The sequence below is a fragment of the Bufo bufo genome, chromosome 6, assembly GCF_905171765.1.
Source record: "Bufo bufo chromosome 6, aBufBuf1.1, whole genome shotgun sequence".
In the NCBI taxonomy this organism is placed as follows: domain Eukaryota; kingdom Metazoa; phylum Chordata; class Amphibia; order Anura; family Bufonidae; genus Bufo; species Bufo bufo.
In genome coordinates, this window is record NC_053394.1 from 100,820,809 (window position 1) to 100,834,343 (window position 13,535).

Here is a 13,535-nt window from a genome sequence, read left to right on the forward strand (position 1 = left end):
CAAGAGAATGCCAAGAGTGTGCAAAGCAGTAATCAAAGCTAAAGGTGGCTACTTTGAAGAATCTAGAATATGACATATTTTCAGTTGTTTCACACTTGTTTGCTATATATATAATTCCACATGTGTTAATTCATAGTTTTGATGCCTTCAGTGTGAATCTACAATTTTCATAGTCACGAAAATAAAGAAAACTCTTTGAATGAGAAGGTGTGTCCAAACTTTTGGTCTGTACTGTATGTTTCCATTTATTTAGAAGAAAGTAAAAATAGCCTCTATCACCCTAATATAGTAACCTCTCTCCACATATGTAGCTCAAAGATCACAAAGAAATACATCCCATTATAAGCAAACATTATACACACACCCATTTACCTCATATACAGAAACAGTTACAAGGACACATTAAAGCAGTTATCCGACCCCTGAAAGTCTCCCGCATATGCCCTGGGCCTCCAAACACAATGTACTCACCTTGCTCCCAGGCACCTGCGTCACTTCTGAAGCCCGCACGGTTGCTACTGCATCTCCTGTTGTGTGGATGAAAACATCCGGCGTTGGGGAGATGCATGTTTTCATCCGCGCGACGGGGAGATGCAGAGGAGGCCGCGTGGGCTTCAGAAGCGACGCAGGTGCCGGGGAGCGAGGTGAGTACATTGTGTTTGAGGGGCCCGGGCATATGCGGGGGCATACAGGGGTCAGATAAGCCCTTTAATGTGTCTTGTTTACATCACAAGTGGGTTTCAAGAAGGTACAGTAAGCTAGTGTGACATCACAACTGTGTTTCCATCAGGGAAGCTGCTGTGACATCACACAGGTTTTCAGTCATGTAGTCTACTGTGACATCACATCACAAGTAGGTTTCAGGCAGTGTAGTTGCTGTTACAATAATTCTCTTTTCTAAAGAAGTAAGACAGCACTTGTTCTTAGTTGCAAAAGTGAAATAAAGGCTTAATCCATAAAGGTGTCCAGCAATTTTCAAGCATACAAAGACAGACATGCAGGTATATATACGCACATATGGTATGTGACATGTTAACTGGTAAACAAAGGAAGTGGGTAATGTGTCAAAGATCTTAGATGAACAATATAAACTAACCACAGATAAAATCTCTTCTATCTACACATTCTAAGCAGGTGCCTCCTTTATCGATCAAGCAGCTCACGGTGCATGCATCTTTGCAGCTTCTGGGATGTGTAACGCCCCAGAGGTGCATTACTACTAGAGATGAGCGAATTTCATATTTTGAAATTCGTTCACACTTCGTTTGGTGGTAAAAGTTGAATTGCGTTATGGATTCCGTTACGATAGACCATAACGCAATTCTATGACGGAATGCCCTTAGAGGCATTCCGTTATTCATTCCGTCATAATAGAAGTCTATGGGCTTCAAAACGGATCCGTCCCATTTCCGTTATGCAGCATAAATGGCAGAGCTACAGGTACCTAGAGTGGAACCTTCCTTTCCATTCTAACCCCCCTCTGTGGTGTAGTGGGTGTTTCCCCACTTGCTGCAGGGAGGGAGGAGTACTAGTTAGTTAAGTCAGTCTAGCTTACTCCCAGCTAGGGAAAAAAAATCTAGCTTGCCCCCTGCTAGGGAAAGGCAGCAGGAGCCGGTCCCTGTTGGACGAGCCCTGTCTGGGCCAGCTTGAGCACCTTCAGCTCAGCTGGATAAGGAGGCCAAAGCCTGCAGCCTTGAAGACCAGGAGTGGAGTGTGGCCTGGACAGTTTAGAGACAGACCAGACTACAAGAAGGAAGTTGCAGCCTTCAGCTAAAGCTAAGTTATACAGCTATCCTGTTAGCACAGCAGAGCCATAGAGTAACAGACGTAGCAGAGAGGAGTTTGCCTACCACAGTTAATACCAAAGCCTGCTGGAAGCCAAGACAAAGCCTGTCGTTTGGAGAAACGTTTAATGAAAGTAAAGCTGTTTTCCACTTCATCACAAAGTCTGGACTCAATTTATTCTTCATCCCCTACTACTACTACCCACTTTTCTGCGCTTTGGAAGGCCACGCCTGGGGTTCCAGCGTATCCATGTAGGAGCTCCGTGACATGTGCAACACCATTAAGGGACATTTAGGCCACCCTATACCACTCTGGCATTCCTACACCTGGGTACCATCAACTACTACATCACTACAAGGAGCCCTGTGCCCTTGTTGCTTCACTTTAACTGGCGTCACAACAAATATGTACTTTAAGAAACCACAAGTAGTGCGCCCGACGGACGCTGCAGATGCGACATGGATATTACTGCACATGTTTTTGAAAAGAACTTCAATTTTTTCTTGTAAGCAATCAGATGCATTTATGTGACTTATTATAGTGTTTTTATATATGCTGAGATATGGCCAGTTTCTAATTGTCACCTTTTACACATTGCCTACTTTCTTTGTCTCACAATTATGATGTCATATACACTGACTGACCAAAAAAAAAAATATATAAAATCTAGAGAGACTGCTTCAAAACCTGGCATGCGGTTATGTCTCAGGCAGATATGTAAATGATTATAGGTATGGTCTGATTAGACACTGGGTCTTTCAACAAGAGAGCAGAAAAGTTCTTCTCCTGTTGTCCTATAAAAAGGCTCTCAGAGGCTACTTTTGGGTTTTGTACCTCTTGGTGAAAGATCATTGACTGCTAGACATGAATCTGTGATGCACTAAAATACATTTTGTTGACACAAGGTGAGCAGGTCACTGCTAAGCAATTGGCTGCAGCAGCGTCAATCCAGTTCACATTTACGGACCAGAGCGGAGCAGCGGAGGGCAGAAAGCATAGGATCCGGGAGCCAGCTGCAGGAAACAGGTAATTATGCTTCCCTTCACAGGTTTCTACAGAAGGAAGGGGGGGTTGTCAAGCCCTTAAAGTGCAAAACCCCTGACCGACTCCAGTGCACGACCTTGCAGATTCTGGGCCTTCTAGTTGTTGCTTCTCTCTGTCTGGAGTATTTTAATGTAGCAATGGCTTTCTTGCTGTAAATGTCTTAGAGATGATGGGTTTCTGTGGCTAAGGTCTAGTTTTCAGAGGAGTGGGCACATGTAGCTCCTCTGTTTTCTTCCGCTGGCGCACAGCACTCACACACTGAACTAGGCAGGACCTAAGTCTATCTCCTAGCCTCCTAAAGGCCCTTGGTCAGGATAGTTAACTCTGATGTGTTCAATACAGTAAACCAGAACATTACATTACCATGAGTACAAACTGTTTTGCAGTTACCCTGTTCCGGGGTATTTTCCACTTACTAATAATGCCCCCTTTTATGCCTTTGTAAATAATAATGCACCTCTGAGCCATTATGCCTCCTGTTACTAAAGTGACCCTTTTTATGCGCCCACTCAGTAATAGTGCCCCCTTTTCTACCAGTCTCAGTAGTGTTGCCCCTCTGTTTAATAATGCTCCTGTGTCCACTCAGTAATAGTGCCCACTTTTGTGCCTATTCAGTAATAATGCCCCTTTCAGCCCCTCTCTGTAATGTTGCCTCCTCTCTGTAATATCCCACTCAGGAAGGATACACCCAATTGTTACCCCTACTACAGTATAGTTCTCACCATTAATACTGACCTCTTTGCACCACTGAAAATAAAAAAAGTTTGGACTCATCTAACCTGGTTCCCATGACACCATGACAAGGGACATCTTCATCAGTATCAGTGGTCCAGCACATGTGGTGCTATGGTGTCACTGCATCCCATTGCTTGTGCCAGGCCAGTAGCATCATCAGCATGCATCTCGTGGGCCACGGGTCTAAAATAGCCTGCAGCCTATGAGACTGACAGGGAATGATGGGACAGGAAGCTTGCAGAGTGGGCCCCCAAATGCAATGTGGGATGCCCCCGGCCGGTATATCTTGCCACTACTACTCCAGTTCAATTCTCTTAGCAGGGGGCTTAATTTGCTGTTGTTATGTAGCATCAGACTTATCTTGCCCTGCTTCATCGCTGATTTAGGATGCCATAGGACAGTTAGTTCTTCAGTTAGAACAATCTTCTCATACGAAATTCTAAATAACAGGAATTCCGCTGTTCCATATCTGCAAAATTTCAGAAATTTTTTAATTAACACGGAGCTTTCACAGTGTCTCAGGTAAAAATTTGGACAACGTATTCCACTTTCTGCCTATAAACTGCCATACGTCAGAAGTTTCTATTGGAGGCATACCTTTGACATACACTGCCAACACAATCTCACAGATCTCAAGGAATTGGACAGGCAGAGGGTGCGGTAGGCACATCCCTGGTACGCTTTCATAGTTGCCAGTGTCACATAGCTGTAGAAGTAAATATGTTATATGGTTTCGAATCACATGAGCCGTACAGCATTACTTACTCGCTTATCAGGTTCCCCACCTACTGACTTTAACATCCTGTCTGACATACAAGAGAAGATCAGGACAGAGTCTAATACACATTACCACTATTCTAGCAGAATGAGAAGAATTAAGAAATCAAAAGGTAATAATCATCTCATTTACTCCTAGAATATCAGAAATATGAAACAAATTGTTTGGCTTAATAGAGTACTTGCATATAGATATATATGGATTTTTTTGCCTACTGATCACATCTGAATACTACATTTTTTATTGATGTATGCATTTTAAGTTGCAGTATATTTAGTGTACGTGTTGAATTTTTTTGGTTTTTGTTTTGTTTTAATAGTGAGATTGATGATGTGGCAAAAAGGAGACAAAAACACCATATACTGCATAGAAGGCACAATTCTTTTTTTTACCCTAATGAGAGTCAATTGGCAATATATGCGACTATAAGCCTGTACAGTGGTATATAACCAAGGATTCCACTACAGGGTTACGTCGAGAGCATTTTCTGATGTATACCTCAGAAATACACTGCAAATGCAGTGTACACAGACCCCAGTACGATCACTTTGATGTTCACTATAGCATAATGTTTGCACTCCGATGTACTAAAACCAATGTATCTTTGTAGACCTGTATACATACATTTGTTCTTAGGACTATAAGGCCAATTGGTAATGGACCTGCAAGAATACAAAGTCGATAATGGGCTCGTCAGTGCTATTTTTGCATGTATGTTTTCTTTCCATTGAGTGATTATGAAAAAAAAAAATTCATCCGGACCTGGGTTTAAGGATATGGCCTCATGGTCAGGTTTTGCATGCAGTTTTGGAAGCCAAAATAGGATAGGACAAATACAGCTTTCCTGTCTTGAATTCACTCCTGGTTTTTGGCTTCCAAAACTGCATGACTGTGGCTGTACCCTCACAGAAAACTATTTCAACAAATGCAACAGCTTCACTTTTATGCTATGGCTGAAAATAAGAAGTATTTCTATACTGCATCTTTTTATTTCTCTTTTGGTCCCTCAAGGATTCTGTCACACGGTCAGGTTTTCCTGAATAAAAAATAAATAAAAAAAGTAGTATATGTTTCTGTTACGAAGTTACATAGCTACTTCCACACCTGTGCTTTTCCTTTCCGCTATTGAGATCCATCATAGGAACGTTATTTGGGGACAATAATAGGAAAAGTTCTATATTTTAGCGGAACGGATATACGGAATCGGAATGCATACTGAGTACATTCCGTTTTTTTCCGGAACCATTGAAAATGGTTCCCCATACCGACCGCAAACGGAACCTGCAAAAAACGGAACGCCTGCTTCATTCACAAAGGAGGCGGTGCAGGCAAGTGACGTCAGTGAGTGACGCGCCGGCTGCCCGGCCTGCCTGCCGGCATTATACAGAAGCAATTAGGATATACGGTACTATTAGGAGTGAGGGGGGCATGTTTAATAACTTTTAATTCAATAATACATTTTATATTAGAATACCGGAGCGGTGGGGCGGGGCTATAGTACAGTGACCGCACCGCCCCACCGCTTTTGCCGGCCCCCAGCTCCTCCTCCCAGTCCCTCCCCCGGCCCCCGCTCCGTACATCGCATCGCATCCCCATTTTTGGGGAGGAAAAAGTGCGTCTTATGGGGCGAAAAATACGGTAATAGTGACATAATACTACTAATAATAAATCTAGTAAACTGTGAAAAACTAATATCTAATATAGCAACCCCCCCCCCATTTCCAAAGACCCAACCCTAATATAATTCCCTGATTGAGCATTGTTAGATATCAAAATTGGCTATACAGTGCACAAATGTAGGTTTTTCTTTATCTGAAAAAAGATTAGTTAGAACTTACAATATCTCAATTAGAGATGAGCGGACCATAACGCAATTTTATGACGGAATGCCTTTAGAGGCATTCCGTTATTCATTCCGTCATAATAGAAGTCTATGGGCTGCAAAACGGATCCGTCCCATTTCTGTTATGCAGGGGAGTCCTCTCCTACATAACAGAAATGGGACAGATCCGTTATGCAGCCCATAGACTTCTGTTAGGACGGAATGAATAACGGAATGCCTCTAAAGGCATTCCGTTATGCATTCTGTCATAGAATTGAGTTATGATCCGTGGTAACGGAATCTATAATGCAATTCTGCTTTTACCACCAAGCGAAGCGTGAACGAATTTCATAACATGAAATTCGCTCATCTCTAATCTCAATCTTTTTCTAATATTTTTTCACATACTAAACCCAATAACTGTAACTAAACCCCTAAATACTATGGAGGGAATTTTTCTTTGGATTCCAGTTTTCAAGCATGCAAACGTTACAGATTTTGAACAAAACTTTGAGACTTTTTGCAAATGTCTGCTGCCTCACCATTGGTCAATAGTGCATTCAATGTTTGCCTTCAGTAAAACCCTTTAAGACAGTCCTGCTGAATCTATAAATAGACCCATGCAACTGTATACAGTACCTATACAATTGTATATGTCTCCCATAGACTGCCATAAACAAAAAGGATATCATGTAGCATATATTTTTATTTTTATACCGTTGTATTGAAAGTGATTTCAACTACACTTTTCAATAAAGTTCGGACAGGGGGATCCTGATATTCCCTGTCCAACTCTATATCAAAAAGACACAGGGCTGTTTTGTTTATTGCTAACCTATTAAAGGGGTTGTCTCACCTGAGGTACTGGGGGCATATTGCTAGGATATGCCATCAATATCAGATAGGTGCGGGTTCCACCTCTGGGACCCACTGCTATCTCCTGTCACAGTCCCTCCTGTGAGAGAGGTGAGAAGATCGGATAGACTTGCTGCACGTGAGGCTATCTGACAGGTCTCTCTGTTTTCCTCTATGTATGTTGTTGTTTGGCAGGATCTCACCTCTCCTCGGGTGCCGCTCGTTATCAGTGATGAGGCTCTATTTAGATCCGCCTCACACTGATGACCATGCGGTTGATAGTTTCTGCTTGGAGTTGCTAGTGCTGGTTTGTCTTGAATCTCCTGCTTCTCCATACATCTCTTAGCTAAGTACTTGTTGCCTTCGCTGTTTCTTATTATCTGGTGTGTGTTGTTTCTAGGCCTCAGAGAGATGCAAGTTCCTTCATTCTGGAAGGAACCAGCTGTCTCGTCCCCTGCTACCTATCCTAGGGCTCGTCAGTTTTAGCAGGGCTTTAGGTATCCGGTGTATGAGTATTTCCACCATCAGGATCTGCCCATACTGGCAGGAGTTAGGGAAAGGCCTAGGGATTACTAGGAGGTCACCATCCCGCTTCCTTGGCTTTTGAGGCCTAGATTGTTGTCTATTCGTTGTGGTGTTTATTTGGTGTTTTCCCTTCCCCTTAACCTGTGACATCTCCAGAGTGGAGCTCCCAAATTGAAAGAAAGCACCATGCGCATACACAGCCGCCATTCATAGTGGGAGTGTCAAAAAAAAGGCCAGCGTTGCGCAAGAATGGGGTCCCCAAAATGAATAAGAACACACCACGCAAGCACGGCCATCACTCCATTTCCTTCCATGGAACTGCCAGAAATAGCCAAGCCAGCTCTCAACTATTTTTGGTGCTCCCATTGAAATGAACATAGGGTTGTCGTGCATGCGCGGTGCAATCTTACTCACTTTGGGAACTCTGTTCTAGAGATATGTGTGAGCCACCAATGACTCAGATGAGACAACCCCTTTAAGTATGGTCACATCAACTTCGCTTTTGAGGCTCCTTTAACAACGGTGTTCTATGCCTGCTGCTGTGCCTGCTACCCAGATAGAAAAAGTATATGGACAATAAGGTAAGCAGATAACGTTGGCTCAATGCTGGTAACTGTTGTTGTTTTGTTATTTCTTGTTTGATCCTCAACCTTTTTGTTTTGTCGTCATATAGCTTCAACAAAATACCTTCATATGGTTTTGGTGATTGTAGCCATTGTTCTTAAAGTGATGGAAGTATCTACAATATTATTCATAGGTAATGTGAATCATTTATTTACTACAAAGAAATTATCCCTACTCATAAATTTACATTTATGAACCTCATAAGATGGCGATACCTTATGCTCACTAGAGGAACTCTTTTATTTCATTATAAACCTTGTTGTTATCCTTGCATATTTAATATATGACTTATATTATATATATAAAGATTAAATGCTTTAGAAGAAAAAAAAACAGTACTGGCTCCACAGACATCTGTAAATGGAGAGTTGTCTTCTGCTGGACTTTTGGGGCCCCATTGTTGTATCAGGGTCTCAGCCTAGTAGCAGATCATCTGGTACACTAGTGCAGTGCACCCTGCTTACAGTGCCTTCAGAAAGTATTCTTCCCCTGGTGTTCTCCCTGTTTTGTTGCTGCTTCAGCTCCTTCAAGTTAGATAGGTTGGTGTACAGCAGTCTTCAAGTCATGCCCCAGATTCTCCATTGGATTGGGATCTTTGACTAGGCCATTCCAAGACATTTTTATGTTTTCCTTTAAACCACTCCAGTGTTGCTTTAGCAGTATATTTAGGGCCTGTAACGGAACGCATAGCACCCCGACCGGATACCTCCGTCGATAGATGCTCCTAGTGCTTCCAGAGGACTCCAAGCACTCCACTCGACACCGTCAGCACTGCAGACCCCACGAACCGCCGAAGCTTGGTGGAGGTCTCACCGTCTCCTACCCACCCTGGACCTACGACAAGGCTCCAGGCTCCAGTGGGTGAACCTCTCCTAAATCCAGAGACAGGAACCAGGAGCAAGCTCTTACAAGAGCTTATACTCAGGGGAGTATTATGATATAGCAATCCCCAAGAGTGTTGTTATCCCATCAGTCAAACATGAGCCAAGACTTCATGAAGGTATAAAACAGAAACTTGACTGTACTTCACGTACAGCCTCTTTTATTCACAAACCAAAAACATAGTACTGCCCACAGGGTTTTAAAATACAACCAATCAATATATTACAACACATCCCCACAATGCATCATGGTTTCCTCTTCTCTGTCCTGGAGACAACCGGGGAGTAATCCAATTATCTCTCAGGACAAAGGGAAATTGCCAATACACATGTGGAACAACAGGACAGGAATCCCCACCCAAACACACAAAATCCTCCCTTCTGTCTGTGATATAATTATGGATTAACATAACTATCACAGACAGTAAAAATACAGTTTTTAAACATACTCTATAACTTTAAAACCATACATTCCATCTCCATAAAAATTACATATTTAAACTCAGCATACATCAAATATAACCACTTCCAAAAATCACACAAATCCCTCCAGCGGATCAAAAGTTAAGTGGAAGTCCTTTATGACCGACCGCAAGCACAATTTCCTGCCCAAAACAGTTCCATAGATTTAGGCTGTGCGGTCGGTCAATTTCATGCAGAAAAACGAACGGGACTTAGTCTCTGGAGCTGAAAGTTCAGTATGGAAGAAGGTAAGAGTCAGCAGTGTTCGTGTATTTGCGCATCCGATTTTAGTTCCACAGAATCTTTAGTATACACCGCTGACTGCGTTTGGTCCTATTAACAGTCCAGACATGCGGCATAGTTCTGTTACACTGTTCTTGAAGGGTAATATGTCCCGGGGCCATAGTCGTAGGGCAAGAGGCTGGTAAACAGGCCTCTCCAAAACCCAGTGGCGAGGTTGGTTTCGCCACACATCTCCCCCTCCCAGGGAAGACTAACCAGATACCTGACCTCACGGTCAGTACCTGAGTTAGTCTGGCAGTCCAACCACAACCCAATACTGGACCTTTTGAATCTTGGGGCCTGGCTCTGTTCTGTATGTCCCCAGCTGTTGAGTGGGCATCTGCTACTCCTTGCTTCCTTGTGGTTCTCCAGCTTGGAGCTGTAGGTACTTGGTGGGCAGAGGCTGACTGGGCTCTGCCCAGATGCCAGCTCTTCCGCTGGGGTAGCCTGTGGGAAGTCCGGCTCGGGAGAAGAGGATAGGGGAGGGCAGAGGCCGACTGCGCTCTGCCCAGATGCCAGCTCTTCCGCTGGGGTAGACTTTGGGAAGTCCGGCTCTGGAGTAGAGGATAGGGGAGGGCAGAGGCCAGCGGCGCTCTGCCCTGATGCCAGCGCTTCAGCTGGGGTGCATGGTGCCAACTCCTGCTGGGTAGTAAATGAATGGTTAGGGCAGAGGCCAGCGGCGCTCTGCTCTGATGCCAGCTCTACTGCTGGAGAGGGGTCAGTGGGGTTTAAAGCCTTACCCACTACACTCAGTATTGGGCTGGGAAAGAGCTGTGGAGGGGGGCTATCACTTACCCCCTCCTCTGGATACCCCATCTGCCGCTGGGGAGAGAGACCAACTGTCTCCTCTCCCTGTAGAGTATACTGCCGCTGGGTAGCGAGACTGGCTGTCTCCACTACCAGTGATTCTGGTTGTCGCAGAGATGAGGGACAGACAATCTCCTCTCCCTGTACTCCCAGTGGCAGTTGGGGATCTGGGCCGCCTGCCCAGCCACCCTGTTGGGACGGTGGAGTGACTACGGTCCCATCTCCACCTGCCGACTGGGGTTCCTCCCAGTACCAGTCTATGAAGTCCCCTACTTCCACAGTTGGTGAGGAAGTAGGGGATACCTCAGCTGTGACTTGCCAGGGGTAGGGCTGCAGGTCTGGGCCTGGTATCCAACTGTCTTGTATCTTGCACTGGGCTTGAATGGAGCGAAACAACTGTTGATAATCTTGCTCCAGCTCCCACTCCCTTTGGGCCAGAAAGGTCAGATCTGCCCTCACCCCACTAGTTGTAGGCCAATTGTGCAAGTCCCACCTGTAGTCAGTAATGTCCCAAAATCTAGACTCTTCTGTGCTCCCAAAGTCAATGTCTTCAAAAGACTCCCACAATAACCCAGGGCAATTATATTCCTCACCTTCGGGCTTGGCGTACTCCTCCATCCATGGAGACTGTCGTACTGTGTCCCACCATAGTGCTTGGTAAGCGTCATCCAGCCAGGTTTCCTGCCATACCAGTGTCTCAAGCTCTGACACCCACTCCGTCAATGGTTGCTCTCCCAGTAGTGGTAGTCGCAGCGCCAATCGCATTCGCAATCTCTGCTCCTCACTGGGAAGACTCTCACCCCTCCGACGCTGCACGTCCTCCAGGGCCTGGTGCCATACGCCTTTCCGCTCTGCATCCCTGTAATCCGGGTGATCTTCCTCATGGAATGCTGTGCAGGAACCAACGGCATCCATATTGCTGTAGCCAGGGGCGCTGTACGGATACTAGCGTTGCCCTCAATATACTCCACGAACGATGTCTCCAAGCTGCTTCTCCTCACACTAGGACGGCCATCCCACTGCTTGCCACCAATGTAACGGAACGCCTAGCACCCCGTTCGGGTACCTCTGTCGATAGATGCTCCTAGTACTTCCAGAGGACTCCAAGCCCTCCACTCGACACCGTCAGCACTGCAGACCCCACGAACCGCCGAAGCTTGGTGGAGGTCTCGCCGTCTCCTACCCACCCTGGACCTACGACAAGGCTCCAGGCTCCAGTGGGTGAACCTCTCCTAAATCCAGAGACAGGAACCAGGAGCAAGCTCTTACAAGAGCTTATACTCAGGGGAGTATTATGATATAGAAATCCCCAAGAGTGTTGTTATCCCATGAGCCAAACATGAGCCAAGACTTCATGAAGGTATAAAACAGGAACTTGACTGTACTTCACGTACAGCCTCTTTTATTCACAAACCAAAAACATAGTACTGCCCACAGGGTTTTGAAATACAACCAATCAATATATTACAACACATCCCCACAATGCATCATGGTTTCCTCCTCTCTGTCCTGGAGACAACCGGGGAGTAATCCAATTATCTCTCAGGACAAAGGGAAATCGCCAATACACATGTGGAACAACAGGACAGGAATCCCCACCCAAACACACAAAATCCTCCCTTCTGTCTGTGATATAATTATGGATTAACATAACTATCACAGACAGTAAAAATACAGTTTTTAAACATACTCTATAACTTTAAAACCATACATTCCATCTCCATAAAAATTACATATTTAAACTCAGCATACATCAAATATAACCACTTCCAAAAATCACACAAATCCCTCCAGCGGATCAAAAGTTAAGTGGAAGTCCTTTATGACCGACCGTAAGCACAATTTCCTGCCCAAAACAGTTCCATAGATTTGGGCTGTGCGGTCGGTCAATTTCATGCAGAAAAACGACTAAGTCCCATCTTCGAACGGGACTTAGTCTCTGGAGCTGAAAGTTCAGTATGGAAGAAGGTAAGAGTCAGCAGTGTTCGTGTATTTGCGCATCCGATTTTAGTTCCACAGAATCTTTAGTATACACCGCTGACCGCGTTCGGTCCTATTAACAGTCCAGACATGCGGCATAGTTCTGTTACACTGTTCTTGAAGGGTAATATGTCCCGGGGCCATAGTCGTAGGGCAAGAGGCTGGTAAACAGGCCTCTCCAAAACCCAGTGGCGAGGTTGGTTTCGCCACAGGGCCATTGTCTCATTAACCTGAAGTTGGACCTCAATTCCAGTACAATCTCTGGCAGACTTGAGGTTTTCCTCAAGAACTGCCCTGTACTTACTGCCATCTATCATTCCTTCAACCCTGAACAGGTTTTTCAGTTCCTGCAGATGAAAAGCATCCCAACAGCTTCATGGTGGACAAGGGGTGAAAGGAAGTAATGGATTTGTGCCAAACACAGCGTTTCCCCACTATGGCCAAACATTTCAAATTTAGTCTCATGTAAACCATCTGTTTGGAGAATCTCTAACATAAAGGACCTATTCAAAAACACCACAAATATAATACAAAAGGCATTTTTATTATGTGTCTACAAAAGGACATACAAATCATAATAAGAAAAACAATTATAAAATACAGCAGGTAGATGCAATGACAGTGATATGCCCCATCCAGTTGCAATTATACACATGTGATACTATAATACAGTGCTATATAGTAGTACATTCCCAATATAGATCTGAAAATACTGTATGCAGAGCCGGAGGGGGCAAAGCAAAAAAACAACAACGTACGGTTCTGGGCACCCCAAGAAGAAGCGCGGAGAAACGTAATTTTTTTTTTTTTCGCTTTGCCCCCTCCGGCTCTGCATATGGTATGTTCAGATCTAGATTGTGCTTTATTTATTTCTTTGCCTAGGTATTATCATATGCCTAGGTTATTCCAACATTTTCTGTCACATTCAATTGTTCTGCTCTCTTTTTTGGCAATA

The 13,535-nt window shown here is 44.5% G+C and overlaps 1 protein-coding gene across 2 annotated transcripts in view; it reads left to right on the forward strand.

Annotated features, from left to right (window-relative positions):
- The first annotated feature begins 4,352 nt into the window (after positions 1-4,352).
- LOC121004063 (C-type lectin domain family 2 member B-like) overlaps positions 4,353-13,535 on the forward strand; it is a 40,117-nt gene continuing 30,934 nt past the window's right edge. Inside the window, exons 1-2 of one of the 2 annotated variants that reach the window (XM_040436134.1) lie at positions 4,353-4,454; positions 8,218-8,301. In XM_040436134.1, the coding sequence (XP_040292068.1) occupies positions 4,430-4,454; positions 8,218-8,301 (109 nt within the window). In that variant the 5' untranslated portion in view covers positions 4,353-4,429. The remainder of the gene's footprint in view (positions 4,455-8,217; positions 8,302-13,535) is intronic. The other variant, XM_040436135.1, reaches the window with a different exon arrangement.